The 21077-nt window shown below is 44.5% G+C and overlaps 3 protein-coding genes across 3 annotated transcripts; all 3 read left to right on the forward strand.

The window, feature by feature from the left end:
- Positions 1-7221: 7221 nt before the first annotated feature.
- LOC133510940 (regulator of G-protein signaling 21-like) lies at positions 7222-10390 on the forward strand. Its single transcript, XM_061839454.1, has 5 exons — positions 7222-7302; positions 9161-9198; positions 9315-9399; positions 9501-9667; positions 9838-10390. The coding sequence occupies exons 2-5, from the start codon at positions 9166-9168 to the stop codon at positions 10012-10014; spliced, it is 462 nt and encodes a 153-aa protein (XP_061695438.1). The 5' UTR covers positions 7222-7302; positions 9161-9165; the 3' UTR covers positions 10015-10390.
- A 4830-nt stretch (positions 10391-15220) lies between these two features.
- LOC133510823 (regulator of G-protein signaling 13-like) lies at positions 15221-17378 on the forward strand. The gene is made up of 5 exons (XM_061839203.1): positions 15221-15434; positions 15513-15572; positions 15657-15718; positions 15802-15968; positions 16065-17378. Exons 1-5 carry the CDS (start codon positions 15355-15357, stop codon positions 16230-16232), a joined length of 537 nt encoding a protein of 178 aa, XP_061695187.1. The 5' UTR covers positions 15221-15354; the 3' UTR covers positions 16233-17378.
- A 1469-nt stretch (positions 17379-18847) lies between these two features.
- Positions 18848-20888, forward strand: LOC133511089 (regulator of G-protein signaling 2-like). The gene is made up of 5 exons (XM_061839693.1): positions 18848-19125; positions 19203-19271; positions 19357-19412; positions 19515-19681; positions 19818-20888. Exons 1-5 carry the CDS (start codon positions 19076-19078, stop codon positions 20010-20012), a joined length of 537 nt encoding a protein of 178 aa, XP_061695677.1. The 5' UTR covers positions 18848-19075; the 3' UTR covers positions 20013-20888.
- Positions 20889-21077: the final 189 nt, after the last annotated feature.

Genomic DNA, 21077 nt, shown 5'->3' on the forward strand with positions numbered 1-21077 from the left:
TACTGCTTGAGAACAAAACTGTTTGTTGTCATTTTCTTCCTTTATGTTTTTTTTAAAAGCCACGTGACACCCATGCGGAAGAACGGAAGCGTTCCATCTACGTTGGCGTTCCATCTTCGTAACCTGCCGCGCTCCGTCGATGCTGCTCACGTCACACCGGCTCCATTTCTAGTGATTTGTCTTCCCCCTGCAACAGCACCTTATGCAACTTTAATCCGTTTGATATGAGTTGCGTGCTCATTTGACCGTGTCGGAACAAAATGATTCATTATTTTATCCCTCCCGGTGTCCAGCCGTCTCCGAACTAACTTGCGGTGCACAGTGTGTACTGACGGTGACACCGGGGCACTGAAAGTTCTTAATGAGGGACTTCGATCCCCGCGTATGCCGCACGCTTGCTTGCATTTGCGCGCTGTATTACCCATCATCAGTCATGGAATATGCATGCTTGCCATTTAATATCAGTTTTCTTTCTGATTCCGTTGGGACCCGTTCCACATATGACGGCTCTCAAACCCAAGGCCTGGGGGCCGGATCCGGACCGCCATGTGATTCTTACGTGGCCTGCAAAAAAGGTCAATTATGTGTGTCAACTTCCACGATTCCTTTTAAAAACTATACCAAAATTTTAAATCTTCATGTCATCAATGATAACGTTGAGCTATTACAAGTATTTTTGTGCTATCAAACATGAACAATGGTTGAAAAGCCCATCACCCTTGATTCCTGTATACAAAAATAGATTTTTATGGTTTCACAGTCATAACTATTTTTATGATGTCAGAGTCATAACGGCCCTCTGAGAGAAACCGTAACGACGGCGCGCCCGGCGACAAAACGAGGTCGACACCGCGGCCATATCCAAACTTTGCATCCAATGTTTTGCCTCACAGTTGTAGAACGTCAGACACATTCAATGATGTGCACGTTTAACGAGGCATTATTTGATCTTAACCGTTTGAATTATGTATGACATTGTCACGCGTATGTATTAAATTGCAGCGATAGCAAAGCTGTGGCGGTATGGAGCTCGCCTTTTTCACATCACTGGAAAAAATAATGGAGCTTATCAACTCAGACCACGAGCACAGAATTATTTATGTCAACGTGTACGCACGAGCGAGCGACGCTCTTTGCAGAGACGAGTACGTATTCATGCTAAACTGTCAGTGAGCCAATGGGATTCTCCCTGGAGTCTCGTGAATATGCATACGGGGGAGAACGTACGCACAACATACTTTATGTGTGTATTCAGAACATACGCGTCGCTGTGTGCGGCTCATTAACTGGAGACGCGTTTCAAGGATCCTACGGGGTCCTTCGCAACTTAAGTTACTAGCAAGGACCCATGTGAGATACCTCACAATTCCTATTAATTATGCATCAATTGAGATTGTGCAGGCCTTCTACATCTACACTGCAGTTATTGTTATTTTTCTATGAGAGTCAGGGAACAAGGGGTGAAACAATAAATGATCCGAAAGCAAAGGTGGGGGGCTCCGTCGGTGTTCCAAATTCATCACTGCTTCGGATTTGTTACCCGCTGGGGAGCTTCCTGGCAGATTTCTCTTTTTCCTCGCCTCGTATTTTCCATTGGTGACGTGGTCGCCGCCACGATCCCGGGAAATCACCCGCAAATTGTGCCGACTTTGTGGGAAAACAAAGCGCCGCCGGACGAGGAACGTAATCAATTGTGAAAAACCGATACAATATGTATGAGGAGTTGAAACGCACAATAACAGTTACATCATGCACCCTGCCTTTATTAAAAAAAAAACAATTCCGACACGTACGTTTAACAATCTGTTTGGTGATGTTTGCCCTAAACTTGCTCAAATATTGTACTTTTTTTTTTTTATGTTTATCTGATTTAGTTATACGTGAGAGTGTTCCAAAGTCTTTACATTACTGCAATCCACAATTACAATGATAACAAATTGTTGGAATAATATCTGAAAAAAATACAAACGAACGAGAAGACATTTATGTCACCTAAACCTGAGCACAACAACGTTTCTTCTCAGTTTTGGAATTTGGTTTTCATGTTCCTGTCTCGTCTCGCTCGTCAGGTTTTCCTTTGCAGTTGTTCACCTTCCGTCCAGTCATCGGCTCCCTCCAGACACTCGCACCTTGTCCAGGTGTGCCTCGTTGTCACATTGTATTTGTATTTAGTTCAATGTGGGCGGCACGTTGGCCTCTCAGCTCTGAGGACCCGGGTTCAATCCCAGCCCTCCCTTTGTGGAGTTTGCCTGGCTTTTCTCCGGGCACTCCGGTTTCCTCCCACATCCCAAAAACATGCAACATTAATTGGACACTCTTAATTGCTCCAAGGTGTGATTGTGAGTATGGCTATTTGTCTCCATGTGCCCTGCGATTGTCTGGCAACCAGTTCAGTGTGTACCCCGCCTCCGGCCGATTGACAGCTGGGATGGGCATCAGCACTCCCCGCGACCCTTGTGAGGATACGTGGCTAAGAAAATGGATGGTTAGATGGATAGATAGTCAGTGTTGGTGCATTTTCGTCAGACCTCTTATTGTCTTATGTTTTGTTTTGTGTGTAGGTGAGGTTTATTTTTGTTTTTTTTTGTCATTTTGAAAAGAAATCATGATTTGAGTGAACCCCGAAGCACAAAAATCTACGTTTGCGATATATTGATGTTGTCATGGCAACCGTCTTTTTTTTTTTTTTGTCAAAATGGAGTGACGACAACAAGCAGCAATGAAGTCTGAAATAGTCCTTGCTAAATTGCGTGTTCCCTCGTGGATTGCGTCGTTGCTGCTGGTCAACGTGTTGGGCCACGCTTTGGTGGATTCAACCTGGACGCATCTGCCCATTCTGTGTAAGGTTGCGTTCCAAACCTGGAACAGCGCTCTTGGAAAAAACTTGCTCTGGCACCAGTTGTCCCCGTGTGCCGAAATGACCCAGAAGCACTGAAACGCAGCATTGAAAGGGGATTTTGTCAGGAAAATGGTACGAGCTCCAAAATGTCAGTGCTGAACAGACAATCTTTTAAGATAGTTTTTGGTTTTTATTTGTTTCAGTCTCATCACAACTCACCTCAGTTTTGATCACTCACATTGTTTCATTAATCTATTTGCATACATACACTCCTCGCAGAATATGTGCAAAATGAACGCCGTGGCAAATATGAGCATTTGGAAGATGCAATATACAGTATATGTACATATCTTGCATGAGAAAAAATAGCTCATGGCACACTGCCAAAGAAAAATAGATACATATGTGCCGTATACACACAGAGATGATGGTGACGCGTTGTGGTAGCGGAGGAGCAGTTGATTGTTGTGCCTGACGATGTGTCGCCGGCACAGATAGATTACCAAGGATACATTACAGTGACCAAGCTGAGCTGCAAATCGCAAAGAATCAGCAACTTTAATTGCCCCCCCACACACACAAAGGCTCTAATCTGTCGCAGCACAGTGCTTTGGATTCTCTGATCCACTCTCAGACCTTTATCAGGACGTCGTCAGCTGCCGGACAGTCCCAGTATGACACAGCGGCGGTGGATGCAAGCGATACAGAAGGTCACAGAGGTACTCGTTTGAATAAAGTTCAACCCTCGGACACACGAGCGTTTGGTGTGACGATAAGTCTTGAGGATCTCATCCTCAAAACCGAGCGCTTACGAGCCCTGCGTGCCACCGTGCAGATCCGGGTTCAGGTCATGCATCCAGCGGCAAAAAACTGAGAAGAAAAAAAAAAACTTCATCAGGTGTACACAGACGGAAAAGAGGATTATGCAATGAACATCCAGCTGCCTTCTTCCACATGCACAGCTGTGGTGCCCTCGAGCAAGAAATCAACTACCTTGAACGACTTACCACACACTGTCGCAACACGCAACGTCTATCTATCTATCTATCTATCTATCTATCTATCTATCTATCTATCTATCTATCTATCTATCTATCTATCTATCTATCTATCTATCTATCTATCTATCTATCTATCTATCTATCTATCTATCTATCGATCGATCTATCTATTTGTCTGTCTGTCTGTCTGTCTGTCTGTCTGTCTATTTGTCTGTCTGTCTGTCTGTCTGTCTGTCTATCTATCTATTTGTCTGTCTGTCTGTCTATCTGTCTGTTGTCTGTCTGTCTGTCTGTCTATCTATCTATTTGTCTGTCTGTCTGTCTGTCTGTCTATTTATCTATCTATCTATCTATCTATCTATCTATCTATCTATCTATCTATCTATCTATCTATCTATCTATCTATCTATCTATCTATCTATTTGTCTGTCTGTCTGTCTGTCTGTCTGTCTGTCTATCTATCTATTTGTCTGTCTGTCTGTCTATCTGTCTGTTTGTCTGTCTATCTATCTATTTGTCTGTCTGTCTGTCTATTTGTCTGTCTGTCTATCTATTTGTCTGTCTGTCTATCTATCTATCTATCTATCTATATCTATCTATCTATCTATCTGTCTGTCTGTCTATCTATCTATCTATCTATCTATCTATCTGTCTGTCTGTCTGTCTGTCTGTGTCTGTCTATCTATCTATCTATCTATCTATCTATCTATCTATCTATCTATCTATCTATCTATCTATCTATCTGTCTGTCTGTCTGTCTGTCTGTCTGTCTGTCTGTCTGTCTGTCTATCTATCTATCTATCCCCAGTTCCAACCATTGCGTGCTCCGAACCTTTCAATTGATGTGCTGCGTTTCCTACTGTGTTGAGATTTCACGCCTTGGAGCAAATTTGACAAATCTGGCGTTCAGAAGAAAATGTCAGTGAGGCTGCACCATTTATGGCATTTTACTTGAATTCTACCAGCGCATGCAAAGATCTGTAAGTGAAAATGTTTCACTAAACTATCTTTAATACCTGAGGACACTGATCCCCACGAAGCCACGGGTGACATGTACTAGGATGCGGCAGTTACCCTTACGGGCCCGACCACTTCCCCTCTTGTTCCGTCTCCCGTTATCTCCTGCGAGCTTTTCGCACTACGCTGCGATACACAGAAATCTGCCTCAGAAGCCGGAAGAAGTACATCCTCACACTGTCCAACTGTCCTATGTCAACCGTCAAGACCTTCAAGTCCTTGGGAATTACCGTATTTTCCGCACTGTAAGGCACACCGAAAAGCCTTTATTTCTCAAAAGAGAACGGTGCGCTTTATAATCCGGTGCGCCTTATAATCAGGTGCGCCTTATATATGGGAAAAGCTTTAGAATAGGCCATTCATTGGAGGTGCGCCTTATAGTGCAGAAAATACGGTGGTCGCACAGGACCTGAAGTGGGATCCGAACAACAACTTAATCCTCAAAAAAGTCCAGAAAAAGATGTACTACTGTAGTTGATGTTCGTATCCCACTTGAGGTCCTGTAAAACTGTAATTGAGTGCGGTGCAGTTTATTCTTGTACTTGCTCATCTGATTGGGCTTCGAACAGATGCTTCAGACAGATCATTTGTCTTTTAAGATAATAGCAATTTAAAAATTCACTCACTTCACTACCGTACGCCGGCCCTTCAACAAATGTGCATTTTAAGAACCGATTGTTCACCATCTCTAAGTTGTCAGCTGCTACGTGATCCAAATTTGCGGGAAGGTTTTGCCGACTCACGGCGTGGAGCATTGGGCTGTGAAACTTAACCCAAAGAAATACATTTTTAGTGGGAAGCCATATTTCGGTATCTACAGTGTGGACAAATTTATGTCAACACTAGCCCCTTGGGCTTATCTTCGCAGGACCCATCCATGGTTTGTACCCTTTCAAGGTCCTGAAATTTATAATCTCAATGCCTCCTAGACAAGTTCACATCTTCAGAAGACACAAAAAGTTAAGGATGGTGCTGAATACAAAACCTTTAGTCATAATGGCCACAGCTCAGGGACTTAACGCCTTCAATGAACATATGTCAGGATACTGCAGCAAAGACAAGCTCCGGGCGAAACAGCAGTTCTGTCACAAAACCTCAATTGCATTGGACCTCTCAAAGCGTGCAGTTACGTGTGTGCGTGCGACTGTAAGGGTATTATTAACCACAGGCGCACTCCAAAGGTAATCACTGCTTCGATTTTCCTTATATGTCGCTCTTTGGACTGTACGGTTTTACTGGCGCTCGTCGCCGCTCGACGGCCTAACATGGCTTTGTGTGCTTCTGCGGGAAGATGATTGACTTCGTATCTGCTGCGTGTTGACTAATTCCTTCCAGGAAATAAGCTGCAAGAACAAGTCACCGGACGCATGCCGAGTGGATTGCTCTCACGGGGTTCAAAATCCTACCTGTCAACTTTAACCCCTCGATGGACTTGAAACACACGTGGACCAACCGTGGAAAGAAACACGTCTGACACAGCAAGCACTGAGAAAGAGGTCCCAAATACTGGAGAGAACTAGACTGCCCCCTTGTGTGCTTTTACAAACTTGCAACCTGTAATTCAGACATAACAAAACCCATCCATCCATCCATCCATCCAGTTTCTGAACCGCTTATCCTCACGAGGGTGGCGGGATTGCTGGAGCCAATCCCAGCTGTCGTCGGGCGGAAGGCAGGGTACACCCCTGAACTGGTTGCCACCCAATCGCAGGGCACATGGAGACAAGTCCCACTCACAATCACACATGAGGAAAATTTAGAGTCTCAAGTGAATGTTTTTGGGATGTGGGATGTGCCAGGAGAAGACGCACGCAGGCACGGGGAAAATATGCAAACTCCACACGGGACTTGCACCATGGTCCTCAGAAATGTGAGGCCAACTCCGTGCCACCCACTTTTATTTAATCAAGCATTTAATTAAACTGTTTTTTTTTTTCCAATTCTTACTCAAAGTTGGAAATACTTTGACTACGTTTGGACACAATAGTCGCGACGATGGCTGTCCCCTTTTTTGAAAATCAAATTCTTCAAGCTGGTGAGTGTGCACACATGCAAATAAGGGCATTTTCCATCACCTGTTCAAATTTACATGCGTGGTCAGAAAGATTACCATACTTTCAAAAAAATAATGTTTTGACAATGATGCAAAAGGGGGACCAGCGTGAAGAACATCATGGTGACATCACTAAAAATGAAGTCATGCTCAGTTGCTGTAAAAAGACACACACGATACACAGCATCTTGTTTGTTTGATCTATTCTAATTTAAAGAAAAGCAAAGGAATATGTCAGTGCTGGTGTAGTGACGATGCAAAAATGGCCCGGTGTACTTCGACAGCAATCGTAAAACGGCGTCACAACGTGCCATGAACATAAGCAACCTTCAAAATGGAGTGGAAGTAGTTCAAATATTTGACCGATTCTGACTTGGCTGTTAGTTTAATCCGTAAGTACAAAAGCACTTTCTTTCAAATGAAAAACTAAACGATCGTTCGGCACGTTGCAATGATAATGTCAAATACTTCTGAGTCCAACTCGATTATTTACAGATTTTTATAGCGCTGACTATGACTGTGTCCGATTGATGTCATGAACTTATGCTCGGTCGTCCCAAATATGACGAAACGGAGCACATCCAGCAGGGGCTCTTGAGCGGAGTTGAAGCAAGTTTACGACAAAACGGATCCAGCAGCTTGAATTGCAAGGTCGTCTCACGACTATATTTACAATTATTAATACTCACACTGCAAAAAGTAGGATGGTCAGCCTTTGGGGTGAAATCCAAGAATGAAGCTGAAAGTAAAATGTACAACCATAATAAAAATAATGCAATAATATGAATGCACAAAGCTAAAATTGTTCCAAAATTCTGAGGTCGAGATCGATGGTTATGATATTTACACAGGACTTCAATTGTCACGTCTTAACTGACATTAACATGTGACTTGATGTGTCACATTTCCAAATATTTTGTTTTTATCGATGAAACACTTTTAAACTTCACATTCAGCAGCTTGTCAAGAAGCTGAAACTGCTGTGGGTGGGGTGGGGGGGGGGGTCACAAATAAATCCTGTTTTCCATTTGCTACCAAAAAAAGAGACTTGGAAAAAGGGGGCTTGATTTTTCATTACTATCAAGCCTCTTTTTAAAAAAAATGTGGTGATTTGTTTTTGTGATTTGGATGTTGTGAGGGAAGACACGAGGAGATGCAACGGCTCGACTCTGAGCCCCTCCCGGATGACCTTGATGAGCTTCTGGCCCTCTTGGTGAGGGAGAGCCCGGACGCAATCTGCAAAAAGCACAGATGCAATACTGGGGCCACAAACCGGACCCCATCTAGACCTCTGCTGCGGCTAGAAATTCAGTCCATGAAATGTATTAACTGGCTCAGTGACAAAGGGCAACTTCAGCGGATTCCGCCCCTCACTGGAAACGATTCTGACTTAATGCCAGCAATGCACTGGCAAACACTCGACAACGGCCGTACAGGCCTTGAGCAGCCCGTATCAGTAGGTTTAGTACATCGTACTCCCAAAGCACCCCTCACAAGACTCCCCAAGAGACACAGTTGAACACCTTCTCTAGGTCCACAAACTTCGTGTTGGCCAAACTCCCATCCACCCTCCAGGACCCTGCCGAGGGCGAAGAGCAGGACTGGACGAAAACCCCACTGGTCCTCCTGAATCTTGAGATTAGGCTTCCCGATGGACCCAGCACCCCTGGATAGACCCCTGTAGTTGGAACACACCCTCCAGTCCCCCTTTTTAAAAAAGGGGGACTAGGAACCCAGTCTGCCAACGTAGAGGCAGTGTCCCCGATGTCCAAGCGATGTTGGAGAGGCCTGTCAAGCAGGACAGCTCCACATATAATACCAGACCATACCTCGACTCACCACAAGAATACAAACGTATGTCTCGAAATTGCACCGCATGCAACACGTTTTTTTTAAATATAATATATACTAATAACCTCCTCGGTGAAGGTAACATATACAGTACGCTTCACTTATTTCAAGCGCCCGCTCGAGAAGCGCGTTAATGCCAAATCACAGTCAGGCTTTCACGTCTCTTGAGATGCGGCAGACGCCCACAACAATACTTTGCATACACGTTTGCATACTTTCCATTCATTTTGGAGAAGGCCATTTTGGACACGTTAAGTCACCTGTCGATCGTGTCTCCGAGCAATCGCGAGCGCGTCTCCGGTCGGGCAGTTTCTTATCTCGGTCTCTGCTTTTCGGTGGCAAAGATGGCAATAAAGTGACTTTCTCTCCATTTGATTTGCCTTTGACAACAATTTACAGCAGCCATGTGGAAAACGACAAGAAGGATTTCGCTGTCTGTAAGTGTTATCTTGCACGACACAAAAGAAGGCTCCAATTGGGTGTTGAAAGGTTAATTGATAAGAATAATTATTCTCCGACGGGCCAAACGATTGATCTCGGTGCTCTTTTCAAGGGTAGATTGTGCTGCTTCCCCGAGGACCCTCTGGAGGACGTCGACGCTTGGAGCGAGTCGATGGACAATGTCCTCACATGCCAAAGTCAGTACCGCTCTCCGTCCCGCGAAGACGTGCTCACCTCTCGCGCGTGTTGTTGTTCTGTACGCGCCGTCGTCGCTTCCCTGTCATCTTTGCCTTTCCAGAAGGCCGACTGGCTTTCCGGCAGTTCTTGCAGTCCGAGCACAGCGAGGAGAACATCTTGTTTTGGCTTGCGTGTGAGGAGTACAAAAAAATGAAGAACGTCCCGGAGATGATCTCTTCTGCCAACAGGATCTACTTTGAATTTGTCCAAACCGAAGCACCCAAACAGGTACATGATGGTCATGAGGATGTCGATTTCGTTAGTAATGGTCCAACTATGGACAGGAAAACCACGTAGGACTTTTCCCTATTTCGGTTTCTGGCGAGATGTGGCCCCCTTTATCAGAAGAATACAATGAAAGTGGAAAGATGTGCCGCTTTAATATGGTTTGATTTCAGATCAACATTGATTGCGGTACCAGGGACAAAATAGCAACGAACATCTCCCAGCCGACGCCGACTTCCTTCGACTCGGCGCAGAAGCTCATCTACTCCCTGATGGCGAGGGATTGCTACCCGCGCTTCCTCAAGTCGGACATCTACCGAGCACTCCTGAGGAAGAGGGACTTGAGGTGACTGTCGTCCAACTTTCCGAGCCGACGGACTCCCAGGCACGCAAAGTCGCCGCCGCCCTCTTCTTCTGTTGTGATTTGACGCTGAATGTCCGGATTCTGGCCCCGCAATGCGGCTGTGACTGGAGCAAATGTTGACGTTCTCAACCCGTGTGATTTGGGAGGCGCTCGCAGCCTTTATTATGCCTACGTTATCTGTTTTATTTATTAACACAACAAAAGTGAGTATTTGAAAAGACGGTGGGCTAAAAATTGAATTTTCTCAGCCCACAACACCATCAAAAAGAACTCCCCAGAAGTATTATCAACGTTATTCAATTCAATCAAATCCAAAGGCGCACCAACACATTCTGTTTCCAAATAAATGTGATTTCTTTCCTTGGGGGAAAACTTTCATGTGTTACAAATTAAAAGTTGACTAATCTTTTACCTTGATGTTGCTGAATGAAGGTGAGCAAAATACTGGAAACAGCTCCCGCGCGATGGGCTGTACGTCTTCACAGCTGCAACTGCAATAATAAAGATTTATTTCATATCTTACTGCATTACTGTGGTTAGTAAACTACAATTTTTGTCCAGTTTCTTATTTGGAACATTTGATTTATTGGGTGCATTGTATTAATATCGGCGGCACGGTGCCGCCGCTAGAAAGCGTTGGCCTGAGAGTTCTGAGGACCCGGTTTCAATCCCGGTGTGACGGTCTGAGCGCTCCCGGTGCGGCAAAGTCTTTTTGTGATTAATGCGCATGTGCGTATATTTTGTAAACTTCCGGCCATTCTGAAACACCCCCATGCATGCTTCAACATGTGCCATACGACACCTTGTCGCCGAGTGTTAATGTTCGCAAAAGACGTACCGGAAAGCCGAACAGAGCGAACGTACATACATGTGTATATCTTTTTTTTATCAACTTTTTTTTTTAAGGTTAGGTTAGGGTTAGGTTATAACATTTTAGCTCCTTCTATGTCATGGGTGTCAAACTCATTTTTGCCACGGGCCACACTGTAGTTGCAGTTTGCATCTTAGGGCCGTGAAACAATCAAAAATTGTAATTTCCTCGTTAGCTTTATACTGATTTGGAATCAAAAATCAAGGTACATTTTTTTTGGGCTATTGTTCATATTTGGTAACTACTTGCAATATAAAAAAGTCGTCATTTATGACAGGGCAATTTGACATTTTAACAAAAACCCTGGAAGTTGACATGCACAATTTGCCTTCGTGGGCCACATAAAACCATGCGGCGGGCCAGATCTGGCCCCTGGACCTTGAGTTTTGACACCTCTGAATCTATGCAGGAGAAAGGGAACTACGAGACCGGGAGATTTCCCAGTAAGCGTCTCCTACGTACCCAGAGTTCCCCTGTTAGTAACGCAAGCGCATTGATCACAGGGAGACTTTTCAGCACAGGGGAGCGCTCAGACCGTCACACCGGCCCTCCCTTTGTAGAGTTTGCATGTTCTCCTCGTGCATGCGTGGGTTTTCTCCGGACACTCCACTTTCCTGCCACATCCCAAAAACATGCAACATTAATTGGACACTATAAAATTGCCCGTAGGTGTCATGGTGAGTGCGACTATTTGTCTCAATGTGTCCTGCGATTGGCTGGGAATCAGTTCAGGGTGTACCCCGCCTCCTGCCCGTTGACAGCTAGGATAGGCTCAAGCACTCCCGCTGACCTTGTAAGGATAAGCGGCGAAGAAAATGGATGGATGGATGTATTCATTCATTCATTCAAGAGGACCAAGGAGTGTGAATTAGCACCACATGGCAACTGACACAATTATTTGAATGTTGCACAACACGAGGCGTTTTTATTGTACTTCCGGTTTATGATGTAAGCAATCGTGGGAAAGGAAATTATGTTGTTTTTTTTTGGGGGGGGGTTCAGTTTGGCTTGATGATGATGATGATTTCAATAACATGACGGACGCATGTTCTGTGCGGGCACTGTTTTTACTTCACAGTTTTCAGTGCGAATGAAAAGAATACTGTAATTAAACTACTTCGGCTAGAGAAGTGAAGTCAAGTGTACTTCCAAAGAAATATCATGGCTGAATGGTGAGATGTTTTGGGGAGTTTTTGTGTTTTTGCTTGCAATGTTCTTTTCGCTGCAGGATTGCTACGCAATTTGTTCCGATATTACTTTGCAATTATCCAGCGTTCACTCCCAGCGTGCAGACATCAGGCAGATGATTACTACCTCAAGTGACAAAATCCTCTTCCAGAATTTAACTCTTTTGGGAAGAAATCAAAAAGGTGTGTCTGCGACAACGTAGGGAAAAACACCCACACTGATGAAAATTGAAGTTTGTTTATGAGGAGGAAGCGGGTGAGATGAGGAAAAAAAATGATACCGCCGAGTGACAGCGACAGTTGATGGAGGAAGTGGAATCAAAAGTTTTGCATAAGTCCGTATCACGGCATCTGATGAACTCGTGCGTTCCAGACCGTGATGACGTCCGTCAAGCGGCTCGCAAATTCACCGCAGCGCAAACTGCTGAATGCGATGTCTGCGTATCCATGGAGAAAACAATATTTCTTGCTTTAAAGTAGCGTTCAAGATCTCCCTAAAAAAAAAAAAAAAATCTTATGCCTTCATTCTTTTTGTTCTACAAAGCAGATTTTGGAGCAGAACATTGAAGTCCTTGAATGCATACAAAATTCTTTGTCCCAGAAAACAAAATTTTCAATGTCTTTTTTTTTTTATTATTTTTACTTGCACAGAATAAACTCCTTCAAATCCTTCAGGATGATTTCACAAGTGAATAACCTCAATGTCCATCCATCCATCCATTTTCTTTTGCCACTTATCCTCACAAGGGTCTCGGGGAGTGCTGGAGCCTATCCCAGCTGTCAACGGGCAGGAGGCGGGTTACACCCTGAACTGGTCGCCAGCCAATTACAGGGCACTTGGAGACAAACAGTCGCACTCACCATCACAATTCAGAGTCTCCAATTAATGTTGGATGTTTTTAGGGATGCGGGAGGAACCCGGAGCGCCCGGGGGGGAACCCACGCAGGCACGGGGAGAACATGCAAACTCCACACAGGCGGGGCGGCATCGAACCCGGGTCCTCAGAACTGTGAGGCATACGCTTTACCAGCTGATCCACGGAGCCACACTCACCTCAATGTGTCTCCTGTCAATGCTAAAAACACAAATCACCGTGAAATCTCGTGTAGCATTTTTGCTTTGATCCTCGCACGTCCGTGATGAAGCGAGCGACTGACGTCAGCGGCCGTTCTGTCCCTGCAGCGACCTCCTGGGCTGACGTCCGAATGCAAATTGGAAGAACGTTTGCCCGTCGCTGTTGTCATGTGCGCGCACTCGGAGTCAACCGCGAAAAAGAGTCAAACCTTTGCTACTTTTGCACTGCTTTTTTTTTCTTGCCTTCTGGAGTAACTGCACTCCACTTCCATCATAAAGCACACGTTTATCATTTTATTGATTTTTTTTTTTTTTTTTTTGCTAGTCTTTGTGCCCATCTGCAGTAAGAAGATAGAATTGGAATAGTTTATTATGAGACCGCAGGTGAGTTGAGCTGTTACTTTAGAAAAACATACATCCATCCATCCATTTTCTTTGCCACTTATCCTCACAAGGTTCACAGGGAGTGCCGGTCAATTTAGAATGTCCAATAGATGTTGGATGTTTTTGGGATGTGGGAGGAAACCGGAGTGCCCGGAGAAAACCCACACGGGCACGGACGAGGAGAACGTGCAAACACCACACAGGCGGGTCCGGGATTGAACCCGGTACCTAAGAACTGTGAGACCGACGCTTTCCAGCTGAGACACCGTGCTGCCTTTAGAAAAATATGACAAAGTAAAAGTAAAAAAGTACTCTATTAAATAATGAATTTAGTAAGAGGAAATAAGTTATATGAAAAACTACTCAAGTACTAAGTTGCCGGTTAGTAACTTATCCAGCCATCCATTTTCTGAGTCACCCATCCTCACGAGTGTGCTGGAACCTATCCCAGCTGTCATTGGGCAGTAGGCGGGGTACACCCTGAACTGGTCGCCAGCCAATCGCAGGACACATAGAGACAAACAACAATTCCCACTCACAATTCCACCAAGGGGCAATTTAGTCTCCAATGAACGCATGTTTTTTGGGATGTGGCAGGAAACCGGAGCACCCGGAGAAAACCGACGCAGGCACGGGGAGAACATGCAAACTCCACACAGGCGGGTCCGGATTTGAAGCCGGGTCCTCAGAACTGTGAGGCCAACGCTCCAACCAGTTGCGCCACTGTGCCACCATTTGACATTGTGTAAAACGGTAAATCTTCATAAAACAATAATGTAGTCATATTTAACCACAAGAAATTGTTACATGAACTGTTTGTTTAAGCACGTCAGCGGTTGCCTGACATGCCCATCGTTTTCGGAGTCTGTAAAAGGTACACAGATTTAATGTTTGATAAAAATGTGTGGTGTTCGTCAACTTGTGCTCAAAATCAGTCCCAACGTTCTTTTTCTGGCCTTGAGTTAGTTCACACTTTCCTCTCCTTGAGTTTTTTTAACTAAACAGCAAACTCTAAATGACATGCTGGGATTTCTTGGTTCGTTGTTGACAAGCAAACATTGTTGTGCATGACTATGTAAAGGCTAAATCGCTGAAAAGAACAGAAACTCACTGGTTGGAGCCCAAAACCTCCACCAAACTGTAATCCCACGACATGCGGTTCTCCAGCAGTTGGATCTGGTTCGTCATCGCCCGCCTGGCCCAGATGCAAGTGGGCGGTGAAAATGCGTTCATTAATTCTTATTCTTTATTCCGACGCTCGCTGAAATAAATGTAATGTTTTCTTCCTGGACTCAAATATCCCCGCAAAGTTGAATGGTGTTGACATGAGACCTGATTTAGTCGACATCGGCAAGGTCAGTTAACAGTCCTTCAAGTTTGTGTCATGCTTGTGACGGCGTGTTCAAGTTTGACCTCAACTTTTGACATTCGACGTTATATTTTCCAAAACACGTCCAGAAAACGAGCTCTTTGTTATTGCAAAAGTGTGGCAGACATTTGCCTATCTGCTTTCCGCTGCCACATTTGCATCTCTGTACGCGACATCAATCTATGAAGTGCACCGGCTTGGCCCGGTTTCAGCGAGTGCTGCCGTCGCGGCATGTGCGTAACACTCAACTTCCTCTTTTTTCCTGCGGTTAGCTCAGAACGACTGTGACGTCGGTTCCTCACTTCCTCTGCTCGTATAAAAGTCGGTATCTCGGTAGATTAACCAAACAGTGTGAGAGCGAGGCTTTGTGCTGTTTATCCGGAGCTTCTCGACATACGTGCATTCACCAAAAACCGAATTTTTCATCACTTCCATACCGCATGTCGATTCTGCTCGATTCCCCGGCGAGTGAGAGACTCCAAAACATGGACACCGAGACAAAGAAACGGGCACCGTTGAGGTGAGTCGACAAAACCTTCCCGTCGATATTATAGCGATGAGGACTTCAATAAAATCGGGATGATGTTTTCACCCGCAGCCAAGCAAGCCTGAAGTCTCGGCTGCACTGCAGATCATTTCAAGGCTCGAGCACGAGAGGGTAGGTCCACCCTAAGTGACTAAATCTTAGCTGAAAACTACGGCAAGCATCTATTAAAGTCGCAACTTCCTCCCAATTTGAAAGGATTTGTTTCGAAGAGGTTTCCCAGTGGTCTCACTCCCTCGAGAAACTCATCGCATCGAAATGTAAGTGAAAGTTTTATCTCTGCCGGGTTCTCAGGGAGATTTGCCATTATGTCCTTCGACCGCTGACATTTCTGTGCCGTCAGATGGAACGAAGGTATTCCAGGCCTTCCTGAAGTCGGAATTCAGCGACGAAAACATGGAGTTTTGGTTGGTGTGTGAGGAATACAAGAAGATCCGATCCTCCTTCGGGATGAAATCCAAGGCGAAAAAAATCTTTCAACATTACATCCAGGCTGAGGCTCCCCGAGAGGTGCGCACGTTTTCCGAACCCACGTCGACTGACGGTTAATCCACGTGGAAGACGGCGGTCTGTGCTGTAAAAAAAAACTTGTTATGTGCACTGCAGATTAACATCGATCACAAAACCAGAGAGCTGATCAGGCGAAACGTGAAGACGGCCGGCGCCTGGTGCTTTGATGACGCTCAAAGGATCGTATACGGGCTCATGGAGAGAGATTCTTACCCGCGCTTCCTCAGGTCTGACGTCTATCGGGCTTTTCTGGACTCCATCTGACTCGGCGAAGACGGGAATACGCATATCCTCGTATTCCATATGTTTGGATTTTAAGCGAAATGCTTCTCTGCCTGGGAGGAGGTGAACATGCTCACTATGTGAGGACCAAACACGAGTGGCCTCTTTTTACCCCTAAAGCAGATGAAAAGCGCTTGTAAGCCGGAGTCACACATCTCCCGTGATGTATTCAACAATATTTGATAAATGCATACGCCAATCGTCAAACCAACGAAAAGAAACAACCACATCACTGCGGGGGTGTAAAAAGATCTACCAAGTGATAAGGTGGAAACAAACCAAATCCGCACTTGTGTCATGGTGTTGACCGTGATGGCACCTGCCGTACTATTAGGTACAAGCTGAATGAGTTGTAGTTCACTTTTTGGAAGACTTTAGTCCCGACACAGGCGCCCTATGGTGTGACGTTGGCGTTTTCCCAACACTCTACGGCATTCTTAAGACAGGAAGTCAAATTGTGGACAGAATTTTTGCGCATGTTTTTCAACGCTGTGCTAAAGAACGCCGCTGCATCACATTGTTTGTATACGTCCATTTTCTTAGCCACTTATCCTCACAAGGGTCAGAGGAGTGCTGGAGCCTATCCCAGCTGTCAACGGGCAGGAGGCGGGCGGGGTACACCCTGAACTGGTTGCCAGCCAATCGTAGGCCACAAACACCCGCACTCACAATCACAATTAGGGGAAATTTGGAGTGTCCAATTAATATTGCATGGTTTTTTTTTTTGTGATGGGGTGGGGGGGGGGGGGTGGCCGAGTGCCCGGAGGAAACCTTCACAGCCACGGGGAGAACATGCAAACTAAGATGGATGAAGACAACGCCTTCGTGCCACCCAAGTTTATATATATATACACATGAAATATTTGTATGACTACCTTATCTTTCTATTTAATTTCCATCAAAATGAAGCATTATTCTCTGTGTAAAAAGGGATAATATTTGCTCTTGTAGTGGCTCTTATTACATTTTGTAAGACGCACTATTTAAATGACTGGCATGTTTTTTGAGATTTTTAAATGCATTTTAGGGTTTTGACATTTATCTTTGATTTCCTAAATTTTTATTCAGTTATTGTTACTCTGCAAATCCTTTTGAATAAACGAGATAATGGATGTAAGTTTTTTTCTACGTATGAACTCAAATGCCCCAAAGAGTACAAAGAAGCCTCTTTTGAATCCAAAAATACAAGAGAGTGTAAAAACGGACTGCATGTGAATAACTGTTTAATCCATGCGTGGAATTTCGGGAAAATGCGAGACTCATCGAGCATTCTTCACCGTTTCATCGGACTTTCATGGTGTTTAAAAAAAAATAGTTTCAAAAGCTTCTCACAAGCTGTCGGGCTCCTCATCTAAATTCTTCCCTACTTTTCTAAATGCAGCTAATCTGACGAGCTCCTCATAAGATCGGGCCCTTATGACACGACAGGAACAATGTGCGTTTGTATGATAAATGAAGTGACAACAGTGAGGAGGAACTGTGAAGGCCCACATCCGCATTTGTCATCTTGTGACTGCACACAACGTTGCGCACGCACACTGACGATGGACACGTTAGCAATCGCGGGCCATTGGAGAGGAACGCGGGGCTCCCGAACAACGTGAAAATCCACAAATATCCAACATTTCCAAAGTCTTCTTGCCGACTCCCACTTTGAGGACACGTAGAGATAAACGGCTTGAGTACAGTTGAATGCAGGCTGATGCGATTCCAAACATCTCAACAAAAATCGTAATTTCCGGCCTACAAGTCGTGACTTTTTTCACACGCTTTCAACCCTGGGGTTAATGCGGTGATGAGGCTGCTTTGTGCATTTTTTCTAATGGCTGCAAGGGGGCACTAGAGCGGAAAGAGGTAAAACCGGAATATATGTGCCGAGGAAGTGACTTTTACCTGTCATGTTAGTGCTGTGCTAGCGTTAGCACTGTTCAAGCATGTTGCTGCTGTGTTACCGGCGCGTCTCGGTGATTTTTACCGGTAAGTTTTTTTTTTAACCGGCCTTGTCGGCGCCGCACTAGGATATGCGTTAGCGCCACGCTAGCGTTAAACGCTTTTTGTGTACTGTCTTTCTTTGTAAATATCTCGTGTTTCGATGTGGGTTTCAATGTGGGCACTTGCGGCTTTTACACAGCTGCGGCGTATGTATGTACCAAAGGGTATTTCCGTTACAGATGTCCTGGGTGCAGCTTATAACCAGGTCCGGTCTGTAGGCCGCGTATCACGGTATATACACTGCGCATTTTTGTAAACATCACTGTTGAAAGTGTTCATTCGTGACATTCATTTCATCTGAGTTTGTTCCAAAAGCGCAAATGCGCCGCGCCATCGCTGAAGGATTGAACTCTTGATACTTCTGACCACTTCGGTGAATTACTCTCTGAATAAGAGCAGCATCGGAATGTCGAGCTAAATGACGCGGAGGCATCGTGAATGCATTAAGCGTGAAGAATGCCACGGCCAGGGCGATAATATTTCTACACTTAATCAATTACGGAGGCACTTTTTTTTTTTTGTGTTTTTTTTGCCACACTTGTAAACTTGTGTGCATGAAGAACAGATAAAAATAGCAAATGGAACTCAATGGAAAATGGCCCGTGGCTGAGGGAGAAGCGTGATGTCTTGACTCCACTTTTCCTGCGCCTTCTGTCATTTCACAGAGCGATGAAGTTGTGAGGATCTGAATTTGTTTGGGCTTGCTGTTGTCATTTTATTTAATTTTATTTTTTTACTGAAAATGTATTATTTCATAAATTCAATACCTTTATGCGAAAAGGTATAATCAGCATCTTCAAATAAAGAAGAGGATGTGAATTGTATTTTTCACAATGGATGGATTTTGTAAAACATCTCTGGATCTTCAGAGCCCAAAGAGAAAGTAAGTAAAGCATTGCAGGATTTCTCTGAGATGCACAAAGTGGAATCACGATTCAGTTTGACGGTTTCTTTCCGGAGGCACTATTTATGGAAAACCAAAATACACGTCTTCATTCAGAATCCTGCACCGTGGGCTAAAATCAACAGGTACCTGGATTTTATTCAGATTTTGGTGTTTTACACAATGCAAAACGGCACGAAAATGTGATGACGTTCTTCTCTGCCACCAAAGCGCAAGTGAAAAAAGGCCAGTGGCAGAATCTCTTGAAGTACTTCTTTCCCATAAAGGTATGATGTATTTTCTTAATATACTGCAATCATAAATGTTCTGTAAATGTTTAATCATGGCAAAAAAAACTTTCACTTTTCTTTCGATTGAAAAAAAAAAAGGTGGACAATCAGCCTTTCGGGACTTTCTAAAGTCCGAATTCTGTGAGGAAAACTTGGACTTCTGGCTGGCCTGTCAAGAGTTCAAAACCGTGGACAGAAAGGATGAGCGGAAACAGAGAGCGTTGCACATCTATGAAGAATTCATCGGTACCGAATCTCCTTCACAGGTGAAAACACACGTTTGCTTCGTTGAATCTTGTGGACAGATTTCTCGATAAATATCCTGTGGAGGAAAAAGTGCAGCTTTATGTGGCAAAATTGTCTGTTTGTGTCATTCATGTGTTGTGTCACATCTCTTTGCAGGTAAATCTGGATTTTTACACAAAAAATGTCATCAGACAAAATCTGGATCAGCCGGCTCCGTCCTGCTTTGTTGTGGCGCAAAAGAAAATCTTCAGTCTGATGGAGAACGGCTCCTTCCCTCGCTTCATTCAGTCGAAACACTTTCAAGACGTCTTGAAATGCACTTCCAAGCGAGCCGGCGCCAGAAGGCTTTGAGCACCGAGAGCTCTCGAAGCGTCCGCGCTAATCAGACGGATGCAAAGTTGTCAACGGACTCGAAGGACTGCCACTCGGCGTGTTTCTACGCAACGACGCAGAGAGCTCGTTGCGGTGGACATATCGCGCCGCTTACTTTGTATAAATTGATCCTGTGGGGACGTATCAAACACAGTGCGCCATCCATTCATCCGTTTTTTGTCACGCTTATCCTCACTGGGGTGTGCTGATACGGATCCCAGCTGACTTCGGGTGAGAGGTTGTGCAAGCAAACAACCATGCACACCGCACCGTAAGGGCAAATTAGAATCTTCAACCAACCTAACGACACGCTTGTTTTGGGAAAACCAAGGTAAACCGGAAAATACCGGCACAAGCAAAGGAAGAACAGGAAAACGCCATACGGGAAGGCCGCAGCCTGCATTTTTTCCAACTTTTAACCTGGTGTGCCTCTATGTGTGGGATGCAACGCTTGAATGAATGTCGTATTCGTGATTTTCAAAGGTAAACACGAGCATCTTTTTGCAGCAAGCTGTAAAGTGTTGCATTCCTACCTTGTTGATCATTGTTGTGAGAGCATTATCGGTGTCTTTTCATGTATTACTACCGGGCACAGTCCGCGTATCCACAGAAAACCATCGAGCGTAGCTGCATTTCGAAAAGATTGACCACCCCTGTCCAGAAGACGATCGTGGGAGGAAGCCCAACTACCCTAAGAAAACCCAAACATGCAAGGAGAGAAAATCCAAACTGTACACAGTCCACATAAAATATTCCAACCCGGAACTTTCTGGATGTGAGGGGATGATAAACATCCCCCATCTATATATATAGATATATATATCTATACATATGTATTTTACACCATTTTTTAAAAAGATACTGCTACAAAGAGGATGACTTTGTGTATGCAAATACAGTTGTGTCTAAATTTGGAATATTGTTTGATTTATTTAACACATATGAAAATACTTTTCAGAGGGCCAACTCCTTCAGAATCTCGCCATGTAATATTGTCATTTCTTCATATTTTAAATTGTATTTATTTTCTTCTAATTGACATCA

Source organism: Syngnathoides biaculeatus, chromosome 13, assembly GCF_019802595.1.
Source record: "Syngnathoides biaculeatus isolate LvHL_M chromosome 13, ASM1980259v1, whole genome shotgun sequence".
Classification (NCBI taxonomy): domain Eukaryota; kingdom Metazoa; phylum Chordata; class Actinopteri; order Syngnathiformes; family Syngnathidae; genus Syngnathoides; species Syngnathoides biaculeatus.